This window comes from Podarcis muralis, chromosome 13, assembly GCF_964188315.1.
Source record: "Podarcis muralis chromosome 13, rPodMur119.hap1.1, whole genome shotgun sequence".
Classification (NCBI taxonomy): domain Eukaryota; kingdom Metazoa; phylum Chordata; class Lepidosauria; order Squamata; family Lacertidae; genus Podarcis; species Podarcis muralis.
The window spans coordinates 13611885-13636750 of NC_135667.1; the positions used below are offsets into that span (position 1 = coordinate 13611885).

At 41.2% G+C, this 24866-nt stretch overlaps 1 protein-coding gene and 1 pseudogene across 1 annotated transcript; both read left to right on the top strand.

The window, feature by feature from the left end:
• The first annotated feature begins 2403 nt into the window (after positions 1–2403).
• Positions 2404–11500, top strand: LOC114582577 (vomeronasal type-2 receptor 26-like). The gene is made up of 6 exons (XM_077917988.1): positions 2404–2899; positions 5010–5187; positions 6102–6962; positions 8223–8450; positions 9071–9197; positions 10536–11500. The coding sequence occupies exons 1-6, from the start codon at positions 2679–2681 to the stop codon at positions 11435–11437; spliced, it is 2517 nt and encodes an 838-aa protein (XP_077774114.1). The 5' UTR covers positions 2404–2678; the 3' UTR covers positions 11438–11500.
• A 4174-nt stretch (positions 11501–15674) lies between these two features.
• On the top strand, positions 15675–24688 carry LOC114583295 (vomeronasal type-2 receptor 26-like; annotated as a pseudogene).
• Positions 24689–24866: the final 178 nt, after the last annotated feature.

Consider the following 24866-nt stretch of genomic DNA (forward strand, 5'->3'; position numbering starts at 1 on the left):
TCTTCTCCTCCTCCTCCTCCTCCTCCTCCTCCTCCTCCTCCTCCTCCTCCTCCTCCTCCTTCTTCTTCTTCTTCTTCTTCTTCTTCTTCTTCTTCTTCTTCTTCTTCTTCTTCTTCTTCTTCTTCTGTGAAAGTGTTGCCAATAAATTGAAAGTAACTTTTCCACTTCATGATTCCACTGTGTGAAATAGATGTGTTTAATTTTGTTAAGAGTTAACGCTGTGAAAATCTTAAGGTGGAGAAGGGAGATTTAATCAATTTTTATTCACCATTTTATACATCTCAGCACTGATGTCGGCAGACAAATGGGGAGTAGGGTCTGACTACGAGAATGAGAGAACAGAGGCACAGCCAGAGTGGGCGAATTTGGACACACACCCCCCGTTGCACTGTTAAAGCAACAGACACAGGAAACGAGCAATCTGGGAACGAAGGAGGAGATTACCTTGAGCGTGTTGCTAGGCAACCAGAGGGAAGGCAGTGAACAGCGTATACTTCGGTAGATAGTACAGATGAAGTCTGTCCTATTTCTCTTTGAAGCAGACAAGAGGAAAGGGTTAAGAGTCATCAGAAGGACAGGCGGGGAAGGACCGGATATTGTCGGGCTCCGTGTTGCTTGTGAGGCGGGGACTCAGATTGAGCACCTCGTAGCCAAGAAATGGCAGGCTTTTGCCGCTCTCTGAATATTAATTGTAAATAAACATACCATAAATCTGCAGAGTCTAATTACTTCTTATTGGAGCTTGTTGCCTGCCTGAGATCATTACATCTGAGCTCTTTCTGTTGCTCATCCAGTAATTGCTGCATGATACCAACACGCAATGGAGTGTTCAACAACATTTTTGCCACCCTAACAGTCTCTGCCTTGAACACTTGTGTCTCTCTTCTTAGGGAGGAGCACATTCGCCCTGTGGAATGCTCTACCATCAGATGTCAAAGAAATAAACAACTATCTGACTTTTAGAAGACACCTGAAGGCAGCCCTGTTTAGGGAAGCTTTTAATATTTGATGAATTATTGTATTTTGCTGGAAGCCGCCGAAAGTGGCTGGGGCAACCCAGTCAGATGGGTGGAGTACTTTGAATTATTTTGAGTTTTGTGTAAGGAATTAAGTGGTGGAATGGGAAAGGGAAAGGGAAGAGAGAGAAAGGAAATGGGCAGCTTCTGACTAGGCACTGGGCCTTGATGTTTGAAGAAGCCATCCACATTAACCTAGAATAGTGGTTGTGCTGTGGGTGGATGTGTTTAAACTATCTCTTCAAGCCTAAAAACCAGGACAAACTCAAAGCTTCCTCTCCTCATTTTAGTGAACCCCCTTTTATTTCAGTGATTATGGGGTAAGTGGGTAGGTGGAGTCTTCAATTTTTTTCTAGGGCAGAAATTACTGGAAATACAGAGGCAAAAGCACATTTTCATAGATGTCACATTATCTCCACTGTGCTGTACTTGGAACAAGGGAGCGGGTGGGGCTGTCGTCTAAACCACCGGTTCTCTTGGGTTTGCCAATTGTAAGGACAGCAGTTTGAATCCGTGTAATGGGTGAGCTCCTGTTCCTCAGTCCCAGCTCCTGCCAACCTAGCAGTTCAAAAGCATACCAGCGCAAGTAGAACAGCATTTCCATGAGCCCTATCACTCATCCCGGCGTCCAGTTGTGCCAGAAGCACTTTAGTCATGCTGGCCACGACCCAAAAAGCTGTCTGTGGACAAACACCGGCTCCCTTGGCCTGAAGCAAGATGAGCGCCGCACCACATAGTCAAGTTTTACTTAACCATCCAGGTGTCCTTTACCTTTGCCTTTACTTGGAAGGGCATATGTCAAAATCAAGCACTATCTCAGGGGCATTGTGGGAAAGGATAGGTGGGGTATAAATAAGTTGTTGTTGTTTCCCACAGTTTCCCACAGATTTTGGTTTCATTTTGCAGCCAGCACTTCCACAAAAGGGACAAAGAGTTAAAAGTAATATAAAATGAAAATTCTTAACAATCTAATTTCCAATTAGCAGACAAATCACATCAGTTGTAATTTGTCACAGTCTCAAAAGAAAATTAAAGAATGCAGATTTAGCTGACCAACGCTCTGTTAATCTTTGGGGCTATTACATGGCGTTTGGGCACAATGGAGGTTCCATGCACTACATCATTCACCCCATTTGAAAATCCATAACTCCCTTGATTTTAATGGGCCTTCTCTGGTTATGACTTGGATTAGACGTCACCATTTTAGAAACATGTGAGTATAATTAATCATTTTTATTGATTTAAAGTCCTTCTGTTTCCTGTTTTCTTTCTAAAATCTAGTTGTTCATGAAAGACAAGAAAGGAAGAAGGGACTTAGAAAAGGCTTTGGCTGAGATAAACATGTTTGCCTTAAAATATTACACAGAATCTGTAATTCAAAGCAAGTGATTACCTCTCCTGTAATTATTCAGAATTACATCTTCTCCCCTTCCCTAGGGACCTCCTCTGCCCACATGAAAAACAATGAAACTAAGACTGGAAGGTCTTATTAATAACTATCAACTATACAGAGTTGGGTCTATAGACATACGGAGATTGATCAGTCTGACTTTGAATCAGCTGTGTGAGTGACCATACAAGTTAGCCTTTGCTGCTCAGGATATCAGGAATGGCAGTAACAGATGAGGTGAACTTGTGCCTAAATGAAGAATCCCTTTCAAGATGGTAGTGTTTCAGTTGCTAGTGCTCTTACTGTTGGTGCAGGGGATGTACACGTTTCTGGATATTTCTCAATGTTCCATCAGAGAACCTGTCCCTGTTCTTCACAAATATTATCAGTCAGGAGATCTCATCATTGCCGGCATTATTTCTCAGATCTACATATTTTCAGATACCTTAACCTTTGAAAAACACCCATCTCAGGAATTTTCAGATGACCATATGTAAGTAGCTGGATTTGGAGGGAGGCGGGGACATAGTATATCATAAATAAATTTACAGCCAACCCAGCCTGCCTGTTGGGATTTGCCTTCACCTGGATTTGCCTCCAATGGAATGAGAAATAGTTGGACCTCATTTCTTAACATCCACCACATTTGATCTTACATTTATACAGGCAGGAACCTGATATCTAAACCCATTCTCTGGAGGTTATGTAAACACAAAATGGCAATAAACAGTGTACTGGGAAAGACAATATTTGTGCACTCTCTCCATTTCACTTTGTAAAATACATTTATTTGCTGTGAAATGAAGGTATATCCTGACTAATTGGCATTGCTTACTCAAATTCGTGAAGGAATAAATCAGATTTTATCTTGCAAGATTTACTGTATTTCACAGAACACAGCAGTCAAAACTGCTAAACTATTGGCCAAGTTCAACCATTATTATTTTTTAGCCTTCCCCCTTTACTAAAGCCTAAGCAGTTGATTAAGAAAGCACGTTCACTGCTGGGGATAATAATCATTTGAAGAATAGACAGAGAGTGATTTTCCTACTCATAGCAATGCTGGCTTGGTCACACATTAGTCTATATAGGTCAGTCGAAGAATTTAAATTCATATTTTGATTTACCCATTTCAAATACTCATTTTTCTATTACAAGCTTTATTTAATTTTTTTAAACATTTACCAAGGATAAATATTGGCTTCCAGAACAAATGCTTATACAGATGTTGAGTCTTGCACGCAGACATCCACATGGCATCAAAACAGTCTTGAAAAATAATTTACATTAGAAAGTAAACACACCCACAGGGTATACTTAAAACTAGAGCATGAAGATAATTTCTCCATAGTGGCTGCTGTGAGCCTATGTATTTTTTAACCCATTCTTAGAAAAACCCAAACAAAAATGCTACATTGGTATTTGCTTATTAGGCTGTGTATTCTGTGTGAATGAAGAACATGCAGACTAGAAGAGGAGGTTAAGGGGTGATATGATAGCCATGTTCAAATATATAAAAGGATGTCACATAGAGGAGGGAGAAAGGTTGTTTTCTGCTGCTCCAGAGAAGCGGACACGGAGCAATGGATCCAAACTACAAGAAAGAAGATTCCTCCTAAACATTAGGAAGAACTTCCTGACAGTAAGAGCTGTTCGACAGTGGAATTTGCTGCCAAGGAGTGTGGTGGAGTCTCCTTCTTTGGAGGTCTTTAAGCAGAGGCTTGACAACCATATGTCAGGAGTGCTCTGATGGTGTTTCCTGCTTGGCAGGGGGTTGGACTTGATGGCCCTTGTGGTCTATTCCAACTCTATGATTCTATTCTATTCTATTCTATTCTATTCTATTCTAGAAGCAAAGTTTATAGTTTTACCCACACCAACCACACCCATAATCCTCCATCTTTTTGAGGGAAGGGAAGCTTGCAAAGTTTCAGGGATCTTCTTCCTCTCCAACATGTTATCCCTCCCCTGTAAAGGCCCACAGAGCTTCCTGCGAATCAGAAGAGAGGAAGCGTACACATACAAGAGGACTTTAAACACAAATTTGAGCACCTTGAATTGGAACTGGAAACGAACTGGCAACCAATGCAGCTGCTTTAAAATGTAGTGGCCCTTGTGGTCTCTTCCAACTCTATGATTCTATGATTCTATGATTCTATGATTCTAAGACTACAAGTAACTTTTGACCAGCAGATATTAAACATACAAAACACCTCATCCAGATTCCCTAGAGGCCAGAATAAATAAAAACACCTTATTGAATTATGTCTTCTATAGATATACTAAGAGACTCTCTAAGAAGTCCTGGAAGTTGAGATGGTTTTAAGAGACGTCATAGATTCGTGAGCCAGTTTACTTTTACACGCCTGTGAAATGTTAGATTACAACCTGCTTTTGTACAATATCTGAACTGATACTGAACTGAAAAGTAATCAATGTTACAATCTGAAGCAGATGAACCTTGATGCAGCATGTAACTCTCAATACAGGGTGCTGACTCACCTCTACCAGCACATCCTGGCCTTGGCATTTGCTGTAAAGGAGATCAATGAAACTCCCCAGATCTTGCCCAACGTCACCCTGGGCTTCCACATTTATAACAGCCATTTCAGTGCAAGCTGGACCTATGAAGCCTCAATGGAGCTTCTCTCAAGAAGGGCCAAGGCCATCCCTAACTATAAATGTGATGCTGAGAGCCCTCCAATAGCAGTCATTGGGGGACCTAACTCTAATGTCTGCCTTCACATGACACCCATCCTGTCTACCTACAAGATACCGCAAGTAAGATCTAAATACATTCACACCTGAATTTCACTGAATGCACGCTTTCAGAAGCAATACATGCAATGCAGCCATTCTTTGAAATTCCCACTTCTCTTGATTTTGCAAAGCAGTTCTCCAGTCAAATAATGTGTCCAAAAAAGCACAGATTAAGGTAAATTGTGCATAAAAAAATCACATTTGTAAAAATATCCTTCAAATGCATTGTATTCATGAAATTGCTTTGCAGAAATGTGCATGTTAGGTAAAATTTGCATCCAGGTTTTGTATTTTGGGTGAAATTTAATCCTGCAGTCTGTAGGGTCTACTTAACCAGCATGGTGCCTGTCAGAAATGAACAGAATAGGGAGACTAGCATGATGGTATCATGGTATCATCTACTCCTCACTGGAGAATTCACTCCTGCAGAGTCCAGGGGTCTGCTAAGCAACTAGTTCTGAGATTTTGAATCACTTGAGTTTGCACTGAAATAGTGATTGCAATATTTTTAAAAAAAATTAATGCTGTCATTATTGTGAGCAGTTTTGAGGTCAGTTTTGTTGTTTGGAAAGCAAATGTAAATATTACTTAGAAATCACAACTCAAATAAAATATGTTCCCTCCAGGGAATGTACTGGCAAAAAAGTATCCTACAAGATTGAATCTACTCATCTCTGCAGTATTATGGTAGTGATTCAGCCATACGTTTATGTTATATTGCCTCCCACTGATAGAAGAAATTGGCCTTCATTCACATTAATGCCTCCTAATATAAACATTGAAGGATGGATTGGGTTTCTGATGATGTTTGAGTATAATCACCACAATATGGCAAGCCTCTCACTAAAAATTCACAGAGAACACAAATACACACAAGCAAATGTTTTATATTGATAATAACTTTTCCTCTCCCACTTCTTTTTTAAAACCTTTAGGTCATATATGGTTCTTCACCAGTCATGAATAAACAATCTCAAGGAGTTTTCTTCCACCAGATGTTTCCAAATGGGGACCATCAATATAGAGGAATCATCAAGTTACTGCTGCATTTCCAGTGGACGTGGATTGGAGTGGTTTCTCAAGATGGGGAAAATACAGAAGGTTTTATAGAGAATGTACTTCCACTGTTTTCCCAGAGTGGCATCTGCTTTGACTTCATTGAAACTTTCCCAAAGCTAACATCTTCCAGTGGTGTCACGGACATGGTGGGGGAGGGCTTTCACGGTGTCAGTGTTATTATGGGAAGCACTACGAATGTTGTGGTTGTACATGGAGAAATTCAGACAATGATGGTAATGAAAATGATGCCCCAGGTTGTAAAATTTGAGCATATACCAATGAGGACCAAGGGTAAAGTCTGGTTCCTGACAGCCCAGATGGATATCACATCATTTCCATTCCAAAGAAATTGGGACATAAGTTTCCTTCATGGTTCTCTTTCCCTTGCCATTCACTCAGTGGATCTGTTAGCTTTCCAGAAGTTCCTTCAGATCAAGAACCCAAGCACAGAAAAAGAAGATGGTTTTATCAAGGACTTCTGGGAAGAGTCATTTAACTGTTCATTCTCCAGTTCTGTTACAGATAATATAGGTAGGCAAATTTGCACTGGGGAGGAGAAGATGGAGGCACTTCCTGTGTCTGTTTTTGAAATGAGAATGACTGCCCATAGCTACAACATCTACAATGCAGTCTATGCGGTGGCACATGCTTTGCACATCAGACATTCATCCCAATTCAAGCTCAGGGGAATGGCAGAGGGAGTAAGATGGGAGCTTGCAAATCAACAACCGTGGCAGGTAATGTCCTGAAGATACTTCCATATATTTGGGGGTGGGGAAATGGGCAAGCTCTCTCAACCTTCTATGGGATTAACAAGTTGTTGGACTTTTATTGTTTTATTCAGCTATATAATTTAGGTCTGATTGTGTATTGCAATTCACTCTGGGATTTATTAGCGTAGAGTGAGTTTTTTTAAAAAAAAAGATTTTGTTTTTTAAAAAACATATAACCACATTGGGGTTAGGATATCCAAAATTTCTCAAGCATTTCTGTCATTGCATAGAAACCTGTGTTATATCAAATACAGAGCACTGGTCCATGTTGATCAGTATTGTCTACACTGACTGACAGAAACTCCCCAGGATTTCAGGCAAAAACCATTCCTGGGCCTACTTGGAGATGCCTGGGATTGAACCTGGAACCTTCTGCATTCAAGCATATAAAGATAAAGGTAAAGTGACCCCTGACCATTAGGTCCAGTCGTGACCGACTCTGGGGTTGCAGCGCTCATCTCGCTTTTTTGGCCGAGGGAGCCGGCGTATAGCTTCCGGGTCATGTGCCCTGCATGACTAAGCCACTTCTGGCGAACCAGAGCAGAGCATGGAAACGCCGTTTACCTTACCTTATCTACTTGCACTTTGATGTGCTTTCGAACTGCTAGGTTGGCAGGAGCAGGGCCCGAGCAACGGGAGCTCACCCCATCGCAGAGATTTGAACTGCTGACCTTCCGATCATCAAGTCCTAGGCTATGTGGTTTGACCCACAGCGCCACCCAAGTCCCATTCAAGCATGTACTCTACTGCTAAATCAAAGCCCTTCTCCAGGGTCCTTACTGGGAAAAGCAGAGGAGGGTATAACTCCTCATTTTTGCCCATACTAGAAACAGCAACAGGACTGCCATCAGTAGCATTACCAGCCATGATATCTCACCCCATAATAGTTGCATCCATACCACAGACTTAAATCATGGGCACTGCAGTCTAAAGGTAGTAGAGGTATTTTGATAGAGAGACCTAAAGCTCTCTTGATAAGCCTACAATGTGCAAGGCTCTTTAGTGTAAGCCAAAACAGTGGAAGTTAAAGTAGTGGTGCAGTTGTGGCCAATATTCCATGATGTAGGATTTTATGTGACCTTTTCCTGTTTCTAACATTAGCTTGCACAAAGCTTTCAAGAGATCGTACTCCCAAGCCTTCCTGCTGCATGTATTTTTACCACATGGTATGATAGCATAGTTTGAACTTTTATATGTATCTTCCTTCTTATTTTCATTATTTAGCTCCATCACATTCTCAGAAGTATTTCATTTAACAACACTGCAGGAGAAAAGGTGCATTTTGACCCAAATGGTGAATTAATTGCTGGCTTTGACATTATAAACTGGCTCACGTTTCCAAATCAGTCCTTTCTTAGAGTAAAAATTGGGAAGATAGACTCCCTGGGTACCCAGGAGAAATCATTCACCATTCATGAGGATGCCATTGTATGGCCCAACCAATTTAACCAGGTGGGTTCTCTGCACTATTCAGGGTTCATTCCATCACTTGACCAATGATCAGGAAGAAGATAGTTCCCTATGTGGCTGTTTCTCAATATTCTGTAAATATAGTGAGCCCTATTCAAACTACAGCTTTCAATCTGAACATTCATGTTGTAGTTACATATTAATGTGCCACATAATGTTCATTTTGCACTTTCAAGGAATCATTCATTCAGAGTGGTAGCACTCTGAAACTCCTTTACCATTATATTAGGCATCTTCTTTCACTGTTATTTGGGGGTTGGTTGGTTGGTTGGTTGGTTGGTTGGTTAGCTAAAACCCATTTTTCATTTGTGAAACCTACTCAGCAATGCCAATGATGGCAGGACAAGTAAGTACCATTATCTCTCCACATCAACCATTACCACCATTTGGTTCGAGAACTGATGTGATAGATGATAGATGATAGATAGATAGATTAGATAGATAGATAGATAGATAGATAGATAGATAGATAGATAGATAGATAGAGATATAGATATAAATATATATGTTATGGTGGAGGATCTAAAAGCCCACTGCATTTGCAATACTCTCTAGCGTTCACGATATTACCTAAAACATTATATTCTGCCATTTATGAACAGACCCAGCCCATTTCTATATGTAATGATCATTGCCGTTCAGGTTATAGTCGGACAAAGAAGGAAGGGAAGCCATTTTGTTGCTATGATTGCTTCCCATGTCCAGAAGGAAAGATTTCCAACCAGAAAGGTAAGAAAGGTTAAAACATGTTATATATTGACGTATGTATGCCACCTATTTCATAGTTGATTTTGATCTGGTTATGTATATCAATGTGTCTGTTTTTTTTACATTGATTTCCTTGATGTTCAAAACATTGCCCCAATTCACTGGTAATTGATTAGAAATACATTATAATTTAACTACAAACCTGCTTTTTATACACTGCTGTATCACTATTTAGTTATGTTTCCAGAGATCCATTTGAATACATAGGAATTCACGTAAACAAGTACCACTGATTTCAATGGATCTTCACTAAGCTTGACTAAATCTAAGTCTGATCCATTGGCAATTGACTGAAACAAATACTACAGCCTCAGTGGAGAGAAGGGAAATAATGTTAAGTGACATTGTGTAATATCTAGGAAGAAAAGACAACTTCACAATGTGGCTATCTTTACCCACAGAAAATGGCACAAGACCTAATTTTTTTGTGAAACTGCTGTTATTAGCTACATGGTGAGGCTGTTGAAAATGAGTTTCTTAATTTGCCTGTATGGGTGAGATGGTAGTGACCAAACAGGGGTGGTGAGATTAAAATGTGTTTGGGAAAGTGTATTTTAAAACATCAGCAGAACGATGAATATATTTCAGCTTATTATTAAAGTGTGGACATTTTAATAACAAAAAGAAGTCAACAACATTAGTTCTGTAGTAATAAATTATGGGTTAAGCACCTGAAGAAAATGTTTTCCATTGTTTTGGGGGTTAATGTGATCCCAAGTCTCCTAGGGTATAGGGAGATACAAGAAAGTCACTCAGAGCTGCTAAAGAGTCTTGAATTCTTTTATCTGTACATGCTCTCATCTCAGCTAAAGCACCAAGCACCAGGCCCAGGAAACAGAGCCTTTCTATCATTAAAACAAATGTTTCGGTCTGCTTATACCATGAGCCAGAACTTTCTTGTCAAAATCTTTCTTCTATTCCACTCCACAGCTGATCACCTTTACCATGCACATAGATTCACTGTTAAAATGAGCTGAGTAACAGCTGCAGATTCAGAAAGTTTGGAACCACCAATTCTAGACTGCTGAGATTTAATTTGATTCCAACTACTGAAATAGTCTGCAAAGTACACAGTTATTTCCATTATTTCCACAGATAAGACATTGAGTCAGGAATGGTCAGTTGTGGGGGATACAGGGTGGGGGCAGCGGGGCCTAGTCTGTGTGGGCCAACAGACACTTTGATGAGTCAAGTAGAAAAGTAGGATATAAAGCAAAAGGACTGTGAAAACCTTTCCTCCTACCACCACTAACTCTTAAGAGTGTACAATGAATATGTTTTCTTTATTTCTTTTTCCAGACATGGATGACTGTGTTCAATGTCCTGAAGATCAGTACCCAAACATTGGCCAGGATATATGTCTTCCAAAAGATATTAGCTTCCTGTCTCACGGTGAACCTCTGGGGATCAGTTTAGTCACATTTGCTCTTTTATTGACTTTCATTACAGCTTTGGTGCTTAGGATCTTCATCAAGCACAGAGAGACTCCTATCGTGAAAGCCAACAATCGGACCCTCACCTATGTTCTCCTCCTAGCCCTCATTCTCTCCTTCCTTTGTCCTTTGCTATTCATTGGCCAGCCCATAAGAATAACCTGCCTCCTTCGACAAACTGCTTTTGGAGTCATCTTCTCAGTAGCAGTGTCTTGCATCTTAGCAAAAACAACTATAGTGGTTCTAGCTTTCATGGCTACCAAGCCAGGCTCCAGAATGAGGAGATGGGTGGGGGGAAATCTGGCCATCTCCATTGTTCTTTTCAGTTTCCTCATTCAAGTGATGATTTGTAGTGCCTGGCTGATAGTTGCTCCCCCACTCCCTGATTTAGACAAGCACTCAATGACTAAAGAAATTGTACTGCAATGTAACGAAGGATCAGTCACCATGTTCTACTGTGTCCTAGGCTTCATGGGAATGCTGGCCCTTGTCAGTTTCACTGTGGCTTTCCTAGCTAGAAAGTTACCAGACAGTTTTAATGAAGCCAAGTTTATCACCTTCAGCATGTTGGTCTTTTGTAGTGTATGGCTGTCCTTTGTTCCGACCTACTTGAGTACCAAAGGAAAGTACATGGTGGCTGTGGAAATCTTTTCTATTTTGGCCTCTAGTTTTGGGTTACTCGGCTGCATCTTCTTCCCCAAATGTTATATCATTTTGGTGAGGCCAGAGTTAAACAGCAGGGGACAGCTTATTATAAGAAAGAATTAAAGCATGAACAAGTCTATTTGATGCAGCAAATCATAGCTGGACTAAATCTCCTTGTATTCATTTCATCTTCTTCTCAGAATGCCTGAACTCAACAAAACTGTTCCCCAAAGCCAATACAGCAGCCCATGTAGCTGGTCTGCCCAAAAAGTACTCTGATTAAGGGAAACAGTGTCATAAGAGTTCTGGTCTGGTGGTTGCCAAGATGTGTTTAGTCCTCTTGTGCTATGGTCACTTCCAGATTATTCTGAGAATGACCAAAAGGGTCAATTTCTTATTTGGGATCCTGTTAATCCATTAGTTCATAGATGAGGTCCCTGTTGCTGCTGGAATCCTCCACCCTATCTATCATACAAAACACTGAGCAATGAATGGTCAATCAGAAGGTCACCTGTGCTTGAAAAAAATCCAGGATGTTTTAAATAATACAATCTCAGAAAGTACTTGCAGCGATTCCCCAAGAGTGTCATTCCATCAGCATGGGTTAGTGGAATAAGGAGCTTGATCCTAGGCCCAGCACCATGCCAACCCCACCTTTCACAGTAGTCAATAAAGAGTTGGACTGATTTCACCCAACCCCAGCATCTGTCTTTTTTTCACCACTGTCACTGCACTAGAGAATGTGTCTGCCTGGGCAATTTTATTTGATTCATTAACAGAGTCTAAATCTCATTTCTTTGGCCACATTGACTGTAATGGGGAAATCTAAAAATAAAAATAAAAATTCATTTCTGCATAATTGGATGGAATTTGCAGGGAAACAAGCTTTCAGTCAGGCTAAGCGCTAACCTGAGTTTTGGTGTGCTATAGCTAGCCCTCCATCCCAATCCCCTTATAGCCCCACTTTTATGCTTATCTTGCCCAATGCCATTTCCGGGGAAACCAATTCAATAACTAATTGAGGTTTTGTCAGAGACTAGAATGAAGATGAATGGTGGAGACCATCCCCCCCTCCTGAATCTTCCTGAGAAGAGGAGGACAGTATAGATTTACAAGAGTAGTTTGCAGAAGCTCATAGTTCAGAGGCCGCAGAGGGGAGAAGCTGGGAAATATTGGGAGAGCAGCAGGAGGAAGCAGAAGCACCAGTGGAGAGACAGCTGACAGATTCACTGTCTTTAGAAAGCATTCCTGACCCCCCCCCCCAGGACCCAGCAGGCATTGAGAGTAGGAGAACAGAAAGCTCAGAGGCAGAAAGCACAGGGATGACATATAATACGAGAGAAGGAGGGTGTGGGACTTTACTCAGAGCAACACCATTACTGAAATAGAGGCACCTTTACTAAGCCTTCCGCTGTGAATATTGAATAAAAGACTTGTTAAGAGCTCTTCTTGTTTATTTGCTTCTTGGCTGCCACCATGGAAGGATCGGATTCCCTGAAGCTTGACAGGTTTGGAGGGAGGGAATCCTTTGTGGCCCTGTTAATCAGAAATCAAGTATCTCAGTGAGACTTTAACATGGAGACTGGGTGGGCAGCTAACCAGGGGCAAAAAGTAAACTGTATACATTCGTTCCCCTTCCTTAATTTATTTCCTGCCTGAAATGAAGGCGCTGGTTCTGACCTTCAAAGGGACAAGGTTCAAATGCATATGTGGAAGGTCATTCTTGTTCAATTGAAGCACCTTGTCAACATCATGCCTCCACAACTGGAACTAATCTACCCAATGGTGCTCTTGACACTTCCATGAATCAGATGTGTTACCCCCAAATGATGTATTATTTCATTGAAACCCAAGTTAATCAGCAAAGTGCCAACTATTACTACTACTACTACTACTACTACTAAAAATATGATACAATACTAACCACACATACCTGGGAGTCACCCCCACGTAATTCAGTAGCACTTATTTCTAAGTAGACATGGTCTGGATTCGCAGTTAATATCACAAACCATACAACAGCACATACAATGCAGCACTCTCTGTTATAGATCGTGCAGGCTCTATTCCTATCTCTATTCCCCTATCAAATGAGGGATCCTGGATGGAGCACTGTTGTGAAAAATCCCACCAACAGTTTCATAGGTTTCATTCATAAGACCTCACCACTGTTTGATTGTTTTGAACACAGTTAGAACTGTCCATTTTTTTCTTTGAGGCTTTTTGAAGACAATGCCTCTTGAACTGCTGAAGTTCTATAACCTTCCCTGATATCACCTCATCCCCTAGGATTGGAACAGCAACTGGGCAGATTCCAACCATTATCAGAGGGGAGAAGTGAAAAGTGAAACTGGGAGATGATTTTTTTGAAAATTTGGAAAGAGGGAAGGCTTGTACAGTGGTACCTCAAGTTACAAATGCTTCAGGTTACAAACTCTGCTAACCTGGAAGAGTTACCTCGAGTTGAGAACTTTGCCCCAGGATGAGAACAGAAATCAGGGGCTGGCGACACAGCAGCAGCAAGAGGCCGCCCTAGTGAAAGCATGCCTCTAGTTAAGAACAGCTTCAGGTTAAGAATGGACCTCCAGAATGAATTAAGTTCGTAACTAGAGATATCACTGTACTTTACCAGGAAAGCAATCATGAATAGTCTCTCCCCCACCTCCCTTTTCAATAGTTCCATTTATGTAAAATCGGTGACCAATGAAGTTTTCCATCTGGGTTCCTTCGGGGATTTCTTTTTTATTATTTATTAAAGATTTCTTAGTTTACAAAAATACATGCATTCTCTCTTTTTTCAAGTTGTGTTTGTTAGGGTGTGAAACCTAAGACGCTGGCAAGTTAGCAATGTCATGTGACTTTAAGTAGTCAAGCTCGTTAAGTTGTTAAGTTGCTCAGTATATAAAGAGTGTTTGTTTTCTCTGCCTGTGGGGCGTGAAGCAAAAATGTCTGAAAAACTCCGGAGGTGTTTCTGTTATCTTTCTGCAATAAACCTGTCTTTGGAAAGACAGGCTTCCCTGTGTCGTTATTTCTTTGCTGCTGAGACTTTGAAGTTTGTACTGCAACAAGAATCTCTGCACTGGACTTAATTAATGCTCTGCAAATGCGCTGGTGGCGCAGCGGAAGCGTTTACTGGACCAGTACACAGACTCTCTTAGTGTTTTCTACAGATCAGTTTCATTTGTTGTGAGACATTAATGTGGCTTTCTGAGTTCCTTTCAGCCACATTCTTCTTCCTATTCCAGATTACTATACGAACAATGCTACGTAGAAATAAATATTCATGATATTACGTATACATTGATCTTTCCTCTAAGAGATTTCACATTCTTGCTTTTCATCTGAGTAGGACAAGAAGAGACTTTGGCTGAGATGTGATAAACTTGTTTTCTTTTGCAGCATTCCAGAGAATCTGCAAGCCACAACAGGAGATTACCTCTCATATAATTATCAAATTAGTCATTATATTTCCCCCCCACCCCTAAGGAGTTCCAGTGGCCATATGCAAAACTATGAATCATGTTATTAATAACCCTTGAGCCATTCAGAGCCATTCATTGCTATAGGAACAGAGAGCTCTGTCAGTCTGATCACTGATTCTTTGCAATGCACTGTTCCAGATTTGCATCAGCTGAGCAAAGCTTGAACGATGGTGCTTGAAAGATGAACTGTTGTGTGCTGTGATTTGCTTGCAAGATGGTATTATCTATGGTGCTGGTGTTAGTGTTGCTGCCCCAGCTGTCATGCAAGGTTTCTATTGTTCAGTGTTCACTTAGGGACCCCCTTCCAATTCTTCACCAATATTATCAGTCTGGAGACTATATAATTGCTGCCATTATGTCACAGATCTATATATTTCCAAATACCATAAACTTTGATATGCATCCATCCCAAGACATCTCTGATGCTGACTTGATGTATGTAAGCAGTTTTGTGTTTCTTTAACCATATCATACACATGTAAGGAATATATTCGCCTTTGACCTCCTCCCCAGCCTCCTCTCTCATAAGTTTTGGGGCAGATATCAGTTCTATTATTTTTTTAGGAAAAAGGGGTGCTGGAACTCACCATGAACACTCCCTTGTTCTCTTATAATGGTAATAGCACCCACCTGAGAGGTGCTGGAACTGAGTTCTGGTGAGTTCCAGCTGGGGGGGGGGGGAGCCCTGGCAGATCTGATATCTCACCACTGCTTTTGCAGGGTAGTCCAGGTTTGTATCCTTTCGTTTCCACAAACTTCCCTGGGCAGTGGCCATATGGTCTATTTTTGCACAATTTCATAGGTAGACATAGAAAGATAGATATCCTGATCTGTTGAATATGTCCTTTGATGCAGTTTGTAGCTCTCATTGCAGGCTAATGACACAGCTCTATCAACACATCCTGGCCTTGGTATTTGCTATAAAGGAGATAAACGAAAATCCCCAGATCTTACCTAATGCCACATTGGGATTCCACATCTATAATAGCCATTTCAGAGCATGCCGGACCTATCAAGCCTCATTGGAACTACTCTCTAGAAGGGGCAGATTCATCCCAAATTACAAGTGTGATGTTGAGAACATTCCAGTAGCAATCATTGGGGGACCTAACTATGAATTCTCTTTCCACATGGCAAATATACTGTGCATGTACAAGATGCCACAAGTAAGATGCATGCATGGAGCATGGATTATTGTTCTCCTGGACTTTGTATCTTTTGGCTTCAATGTGGTGTTTGAACACATATGTGATCCAAAATTCATTTCATAAAATGAAAATAAATCAATCAATCTCCCTGAACATAACACACTAGAATGTCAGTTCATTTTTGTATCCAGCCTGACATGTTTTCTTTGTAGCCACAAAGTTGATCTCTAAGGTGCTACTGGAAGGAATTTTTTTAATTTGTTTTGACTACGGCAGACCAACACGGCTACCTACCTATAACTAGATCTTTGTAGCCACAGTTCCATATAGGTCTTTGCACGGACCAAAAAATTGCCTTGTATCTGCACATTTTATTTTATTTTTTTAAAGCTGATCCATTTCTGAGTCACTCTGTGCTCTCATTTCCAAGTTGCTCTCTGTAAAGAAAAACTGTAGTTATTCTATTAATTATAATAGGGAATCTAAAAATAGCTAAAAAAATATTGTTTTCCACTTTTGCTGAAAGTGGATGAAATTTGCATATACAGGAGCCCTTTTAGAGTGGATTAAGCCTGTCACATTATAGGCAGGGAAATCTGAGATGGGGGTGAGGTGATGCAGGACACCTTTAAATAATGTTTTTTTTTTAAAGAACAAATGAAAAGTCTGTGGCTTTTAAATTTTCTGCCAGAATTTGATGCAATGTCAGAGTGGCCATTCAGAGGAGATGGAGCCTGCCCAGTTTCATAGTAATAGGTGCAGTGTGGCAACCTTCCCTGAATCACCCTATTTCATCCCACAAGTTGGGATATCAGTAAAGCCGATGTACATTCCTAGCTCCAAATATCCTTAAAAGGTCTCCTGGTCTGTATTTTGGCATTAAAAAAGAGGAGAAATCTCTCATTGGGTTTTACACTTTAAATTAATATAGATTATGCAAAGATTCCATAAACTAAAATATGCCAGTCTTGAAATGAAGTTGCAATTTTTCCTTCTCAACCCTTCCTAAATTTAAATTCACCCACTCAATGCCACCTGGGAAAATGCTGAACCTGGTGCAATTTTAAATTTAAATCTATTGTTGCCTAATACAAAATGTATTTAAGTTACTTTCAAGCACAGTTCAAATAAGAAACTATTACGTTTAACAGAAAGAAAGAAAGAAAGAAAGAAAGAAAGAAAGAAAGAAAGAAAGAAAGAAAGAAAGAAAGAAGAAAGAAAGATCCCCTGACTGTATGTAATACAGAAACAACAGTAAGCAAGAGAACTATATTCCCTCAAATGTCTTGGAGAAGACAAACACAATAAAATGAGACCAAAAGGATCCTAATGTTGGTGCCAAGCAGGCATCTCTATGGAAAAGGGACTAAAACCAAAACAACCTTTTTCTTGTCAGCACCCTCTAAACCTCCAGGCCACCTGGGTAAGGGCTTCAGGAGACGACTATAGGGGACAAGTAAGCTAAAATCAGGAGAAGTGTACCATTAGGTCTTGAGGATATAGCTGTATGCCTTTCATATATGTATTTTTTTCAAAAAAATGCACATTTATAAATAATTGTTCAATGCCCTTGGTTAACAAGAATCGAAGCTAATTGAAATCTGGATTCAATTTTATTTAGTGTTTGCTTCACACCAACTCTTCCTTCCTTCCTTCCTTCCTTCCTTCCTTTTTTTCAAAAAAAACTGCACCTTAAGCTCCTCTATGGCTCTTCTCCTGTGATGAATAACAAAGCGCAAAACGTCTTCTTCCATCGAATGTTTCCTGTTGTGGCTCTTCAGTATCAGGGTATTCTCCAGTTACTGCTACATTTCAGCTGGATGTGGATTGGGCTGATTTCGCAAGATGACGACAGCTCAGAGAGATTTGTCCAAAACATTCTCCCCATGTTTGCCGAACGAGGTATCTGCTTTGACTTTATAGAAAGATTCCCCAAACTTACATTTTCTGCTCACTTTTCTGAGATGGTGGATGAGGGTTCTGAAGTTATCAGTGTTGTTGTGGGGAGCACTGCGAATGTTGTGGTTGTAGATGGTGAAGTTCATGCCATTATGGCAATGAGAATGATGCCTGCGCTTGCAGAAATCGAGGGCATACGAGTGCAATTCAAGGCAAAAGTCTGGATTATGACAGCCCAGATGGATTTCGCTTCATTCTCTTTCCAAAGGGATCGAGACATAAATTTACTACATGGTGCTCTGTCCTTTGCAACTCAAGGGATCTTCTAGCATTCCAGAAATTTCTTCAGAGGAGAAACCCCATTACAGAAAAAGAAGGTGGCTTTATCAGGGTCTTCTGGGAAGAGGCATTTATCTGTTCTTTTCCCCAGAGACATTTAGATGATGAACGTGGGGAAACCTGTACTGGCAAAGAGAAGCTGGAGACTCTTCCTGGATCTGTTTTTGAAATGAGCATGACTGCCCATAGTTACAGCATCTACAATGCCCTATATGCAGTCGCACATGCTTTGCATTCCACCCATTCATCCAAACACAGAGCAATGGTCGGTGATGAGAAATGGGAGATTCTATGTCAAGAGCCATGGCAGGTGAACTCTCCCTCATTATTAACATTCAGGGCACCCAGGCATTTGATGGCTGAAATTTACTGTTCCCAGCATCCTTGATATTATTAGCTGTGAGGATATGTGGCTGCTTTTGTTTTTTAAATAAATGTTGTTATTATTTTAAATCTGAATTGTTTTAAAATGTTTTAAATATGACTTTATTTTCTTTTTAATTGTATTTTTTCTTACCTCTTTGGTTTTTCCCCTACCCTGGTTTCTTTTGAGAGCAAGGATTTGAAAAACTTTTAATTTTAATAATAAGAAGAATGATTTGTTACTGCATGGCATGATCCATCTAGAATATTCTTTTATGCCTTATGCTTATGTGCTTTTTGTTTTTTTTTAAAAAAATGTTCCATACAGGGTTTCCTATTTTGGGGTGCAATTCTTTCATCTCTGGTGGTGGTTGTTATATATTTATTTTATGTCAGTTCGTTTTATGACTTTGTATTATGTACTGTAAACTGCATTGGGTGTCCTGCACTGACTGGCTAGGTTGGAATCAAAAATAATATGCAATAAACAAACAAACAAACAAACAAACAAACAAACAAACAGTTTTTACAGTTACTAAGATTCTTCTCCATGAATAAATTTAAAGGGACAATTACTCAGTGTGAAACATATCACCCTACTGTTTATTTATGTATGTTCATGCATCCTCATGAATTCCTTCCCTCAATTTAGCTCCACCACTTACTGAGAGGTGCCTCATTTAACAATGGTGCTGGGGAAGAGTTTTCCTTTGACCAAAATGGTGAACTAGCAGATGGCTTTGATATTATCAACTGGGTCACATTCCCAAATCAATCATTTCTTAGAGTCAAAGTTGGTACAATGCACCCACAGATTACCCCAGACAACAGGTTCAACATTCATGATTATGTCATTGTATGGCCCAGCACGTTCAACCAGGTAAGGCCAATTTCTGGGTGTCTCCAGACTTTTCTTCCATGCTAAAAAATTGATTCACTGTGATACGTTGAAATACATTCCTCTAGGTAAAACTAGATGTGACAGGGAAGGTGTGATATTATTGCACTGATCTAAATAATATATTTGTGGGACGCGGGTGGCGCTGTGGGTAAAACCTCAGCGCCTAGGACTTGCCGATCGTCAGGTCGGCGGTTCGAATCCCCGCGGCGGGGTGCGCTCCCGTTGCTCGGTCCCAGCGCCTGCCAACCTAGCAGTTCGAAAGCACCCCTGGGTGCAAGTAGATAAATAGGGACCGCTTACTAGCGGGAAGGTAAACGGCGTTTCCGTGTGCGGCTCTGGTCTGGCTCGCCAGAGCAGCGATGTCACGCTGGCTACGTGACCCGGAAGAGTCTCCGGACAGCGCTGGCCCCCGGCCTCTTAAGTGAGATGGGCGCACAACCCTAGAGTCTGGCAAGACTGGCCCGTACGGGCAGGGGTACCTTTACCTTTAAATAATATATTTAAGGAGCTATAACCAGAAGCAGCTCATCAGGTGGGACCAAGCTGCTATCCTAGCTTCTCAGAAGGTGGTTTGCTGTTCCTTATCTGGATGGAGAGAGGCAGGGTCAGCTGCATTATCAAAAGCACTGGATTGGCTCCACTGCTATATTTGCACTGCACATGTTACTCCACGGTTTTGTCTGGGGTGAACTGTAGTTTAGCAGTACAGCATTTGCTACACATGCAGAAGGACCCAGGTTCAATCCGCAGCATATCCAGGTCAGGTACAGAAGGAACTCTACCTGAAATTTTGCAAAGTTGCTGCCATAAGTGCAGACAATACAGATCTAGATGTCTCCTCCTTCTTCTTCTTCTTCTTTGGTGATCACTCATAGCCAACTAAGATTGTCTTCCATAAACACAGTTTTAACAGTGAGTCCAGAAGTGACTGTGGAGGCCAATTCTGGATCCTCACGCCCTTCCACAGTGGGGACATAGGTTTCCAGACAGGAGTTGATCACGGTGAGGGTTTCCCAAGCATGCCTTCCTCTTGGCACATTTCTCCCTTTCGTCCAGAGTTTAAGCATCTTCAAAACCCATGACACCTTTGGTAAAGGCTGTTCTCCAGTTGGAGCACTCGCAGGCCAGTGTTTCCCAGTTGTTGGTGTTTATGCTACATTTTTAAAGATTTGCCTTGAGAGAGTCTTTAAACCTCTTTTGTTGACCATCAGCATTACACTTACCATTTTTAAGTTCAGAATAGAGTAGTTGCTTTGGAAGATGATAATCAGGCATCCGCACATGACCAGTCCAACGAAACTGATGTTGAAGAATCATTGCTTTGACACTGGTGATCTTTGCTTCTTCCAGTACACTGGTATTAGTTCACCTGTCTTCCCAAGTGAATTGTACCAATCTAGATGTACCAATGATCTCACTCAGCATAAGGCAACATTCTCAAATTCCATGTTCCTCCCCCTCCTGGTAAGCAACAGTGACCCTCCCACTGGGAAGTTAGCATCGTGGTTCTGACTCTCCCAACAAGTCATTTGGCTATAACTTCTGGGAAGCATAAGAGAACTGACACTGGACTAAAAACACCTTGTGTGTGAGAGAGGACTAAACTAGAAAAGATGCCCATTGTGAAGTATAACAATAGTGATCTAGACCATGGTATAAGGGGGTAGAGTCTTTAATCCTTCAATCATCTAATCCTTTAAACCCACCTGCAGTATCAATAATCCATCTTTATGTCTAATGTGGGAACTTGATCTGGATTGTCACTGCAGTCCAGGGGAAAGAATTAAATTGTCATGATCCCAGTCCAGAACATCCCCCCCCCCATGCAACTTCAATTGACTTTAAAAAGTCAGTCATAAAATTGATAATGTTTTCTGCGGCTGGCACCCTGTTAAGTGCACAGTCTGATGAGACCCCACGCTTCCCTTATATTTAAGGAAGCCAAACAGATTTGCTTTTTTATATATAAAAAAGAGAGAGGTGATGTTTACTGATCCCCCATCTTGTAGAACCTCAGTTATCCAGGTTCTATGTGCATTGCAGAAAACAAAGTTACATTTTAAGACAAAAAGAAGCAAAGTAGAAAATAACACTGTCAGATTTCAAAATTATGTCAAACAACACTTGAATGTGTTTAAAATTGATAATCAACTGGATTAAGTTTTGAAGCAGTCGATATATTTTTCGGCATCTTTATCATGAAGAAGTAGTAGTTGCAAAATGGAGGAGGAGGAGGTTGTAGCCAGTTAAGTTCTACTCAAAGTAGACCCATGAAAATTAACTAAATTAAGTTAGTCATGTCCACTAACTCGATGTGTCTACTCTAAGGATGACAAGCATTGGACACAACCCAACACATTCTCTGTAAAGAATGTCATTGAGTCACACCAGCATTAAACTATTTCTTGAATATCAATTTTTTAGATGGCCCAGTGACATAAAACTCCCAAACGGTTCTCTTCTCTTATTTATGGACAGGCACAACCCCTCTCTGTGTGTAATGAGAATTGCCATGTAGGCTATAGAAGGGCTAAAAAGGAAGGAAAGCCATTTTGCTGCTATGATTGCCTCCCATGCACAGAAGGGAAGATATCAAACAAGAAGGGTAAGAAGTGTTGCATACATTATTCACAAACTATAACAGGCAACATGCAGTGTATATTAGGGCAGTGCTGTCAAAAGACCTTAGTCAGGTCACAAGGAGAGTGGGGGAGCCCCCAACTGCTTATTTAATCCAGGTTTTAAACCCTAATTCCGACCTACCTAATACATGCTTAATCAGGGTTTAAAACCCTGATTAAGCATAAGGTAAAGGTAAAGGGACCCCTGACCATTAGGTCCAGTCGTGGCCGACTCTGGGGTTGTGACGCTCATCTCGCTTTATTGGCCGAGGGAGCCGGCGTACAGCTTCCGGGTCATGTGGCCAGCATGACTAAGCCGCTTCTGGCAAACCAGAGCAGCGCACGGAAACGCCGTTTACCTTCCCGACGGAGCGGTACCTATTTATCTTGTTGCACTTTGACGTGCTTTCGAACTGCTAGGTTGGCAGGAGCAGGGACCAAGCAACGGGAGCACACCCCGTCGCGGGGATTCGAACAGCCAACCTTCTGATCAGCAAGCCCTAGGCTCTGTGGTTTAACCCACAGCGCCACCCGCGTCCCTCTCTGATTAAGCATAGTGCAAAGCTATTGATTTGGTTCAGGACCTGGCTGCAGCTCAGGATGGCCTTGCATCATCCCTGGATGGATCAGTACCACTCCAAAGCACCACTCTTTTTTCTCTCTTTGGCAATCACTTGTAGCTGAGTAAGATTGTCTTCCATGAATACAGTCTTAACAGTGTATCCGTAAGTGACTGTGGAGGCCAGTTCTGGATTTGCACATCCTTCTACATTGGGGACATAGGTTTCCGGGCAGGAGTTGATCACGGTGAGGATTTGCCAAATGTGCCTCCCCCTTAGCTTGTTTCCTTTTGCCCTGAGTTTTTGCTTCTTCAAAGTCCATGACACCTTTGGTAGAGGCTATTCTCCAACTGGAGATTGGTATGCACAGCAGAAGAGCATAACAACACTCTATTGGGAGGTGTGGCATCATACCCAGGCACATTGAACTAATAGGGTCTTTTAACAAACTGTATAAGTCTCGTGACCAGCCAGCCCAATCACAAGCTTACACACAACGAACCTCATTAAAAGTGCCTGGGTTTGCTAGTTAATCAAATCAGCACAAGTCGACTGGCACCTCAACACTACTGAGACATATGTATTCTTGAGCATAGCACCTAATTTCAAGTTGTAGCAGAACAGGGCTTTGAGGAGGAATTTCAGCAAATACAAAACAAAACAAAAATTCCTTCCAGTAGCACCTTATAGACCAACTAAGTTAGTTCTTGGTATGAGCTTTCGTGTGCATGCACACTTCTTCAGATACGTATCTGAAGAAGTGTGCATGCACACGAAAGCTCATACCAAGAACTAACTTAGTTGGTCTATAAGGTGCTACTGGAAGGAATTTTTTTTGTTTTGACTATGGCAGACCAACACGGCTACCTATCTGTAACTTCAGCAAATACAGACATTGTGGAGGACGCGAGAACTCCTGCTTGGTGGCATCCAGGGACAGAAAATGTCTTCATTGCAAGACATAGGTTTCTTCATATTGGGTCCAATACCTACATTACTTAGCTGGCCATATATGGTTTCTTGTGCAAGTAATTACTGATCAGTCTTTCTGACATTGGCAGGAGATACATATTTAAAATTCCTTTTATAAATATAGTCCTGTTTGATTACAGAGTACACAGCATAGTACACAGTGTTCATGCTACCTTTTATTTTTCAGACATGGATGACTGTTTTGAATGCCCAGGAGATCAGTATCCAAACAATGAACAGGATGGATGCCTTCCAAAGCAAATAACTTTCTTGTCTTATGGAGACTATTTGGGGGTCATTTTGGCCACTTTTGCTCTATTATTTGCTTTTATCACAGTTTTTGTGTTTTGCATCTTTGTGAAGAACAAGGAGACTCCGGTAGTTAAAGCCAACAACAGGAGCCTATCCTATGCTCTCCTCATCTCCCTCATTCTCTCTTTCCTCTGTGCTCTGCTATTCATTGGCAAACCTCATAAAGTGACATGCCTCCTTCGACAAACCACTTTTGGCATGATCTTCTCAGTGGCAGTTTCTTGCATATTAGCCAAAACCACCACTGTGGTTCTAGCTTTCATGGCCACCAAGCCAGGGTCAAGGATAAGGAAATGGGTAGGGAAAAGGTTGTCAAATTCTATTGTGCTTTCCTGCTTCCTTATCCAAGCCACAATTTGTACTGGATGGGTGGCAACTTCTCCTCCATTCCTGCACTTTGACATCCATTCAATGGCTGAAGAAATTGTATTGGAATGTAATGAAGGATCAGTCACCATGTTCTACTGTGTCCTAGGCTTCATGGGAATGCTGGCCCTTGTCAGCTTCACTGTGGCTTTCCTAGCTAGGAAATTGCCAGACAGTTTCAATGAAGCCAAGTTTATCACCTTCAGCATGCTGGTCTTTTGCAGTGTGTGGTTGTCCTTTGTTCCAACCTACCTGAGCACCAAGGGGAAATACATGGTGGCTGTGGAGATTTTCTCTATCTTGTCCTCCAGTTTTGGGTTACTTGGCTGCATCTTTTTGCCAAAATGTTATGCTATTTTGCTGAGACCTGACTTGAACAGCAGGGTGCAGCTAATAAGAAGAAAGAACTAAAGAACTGGTGTCCACCTAGTCTAGTTAAATTTACCACTGATTAAACCTCCTCATTTTCCAATGTATCCAGTTAGCAATTAGATAGGATCCCTTCCAGAATATCATCAAGGTGAACTAAATTAGTTGAGATGGTGGGGTAACCTGGAACCTGTCTAGAATCATAAATTCTCCCATCTCT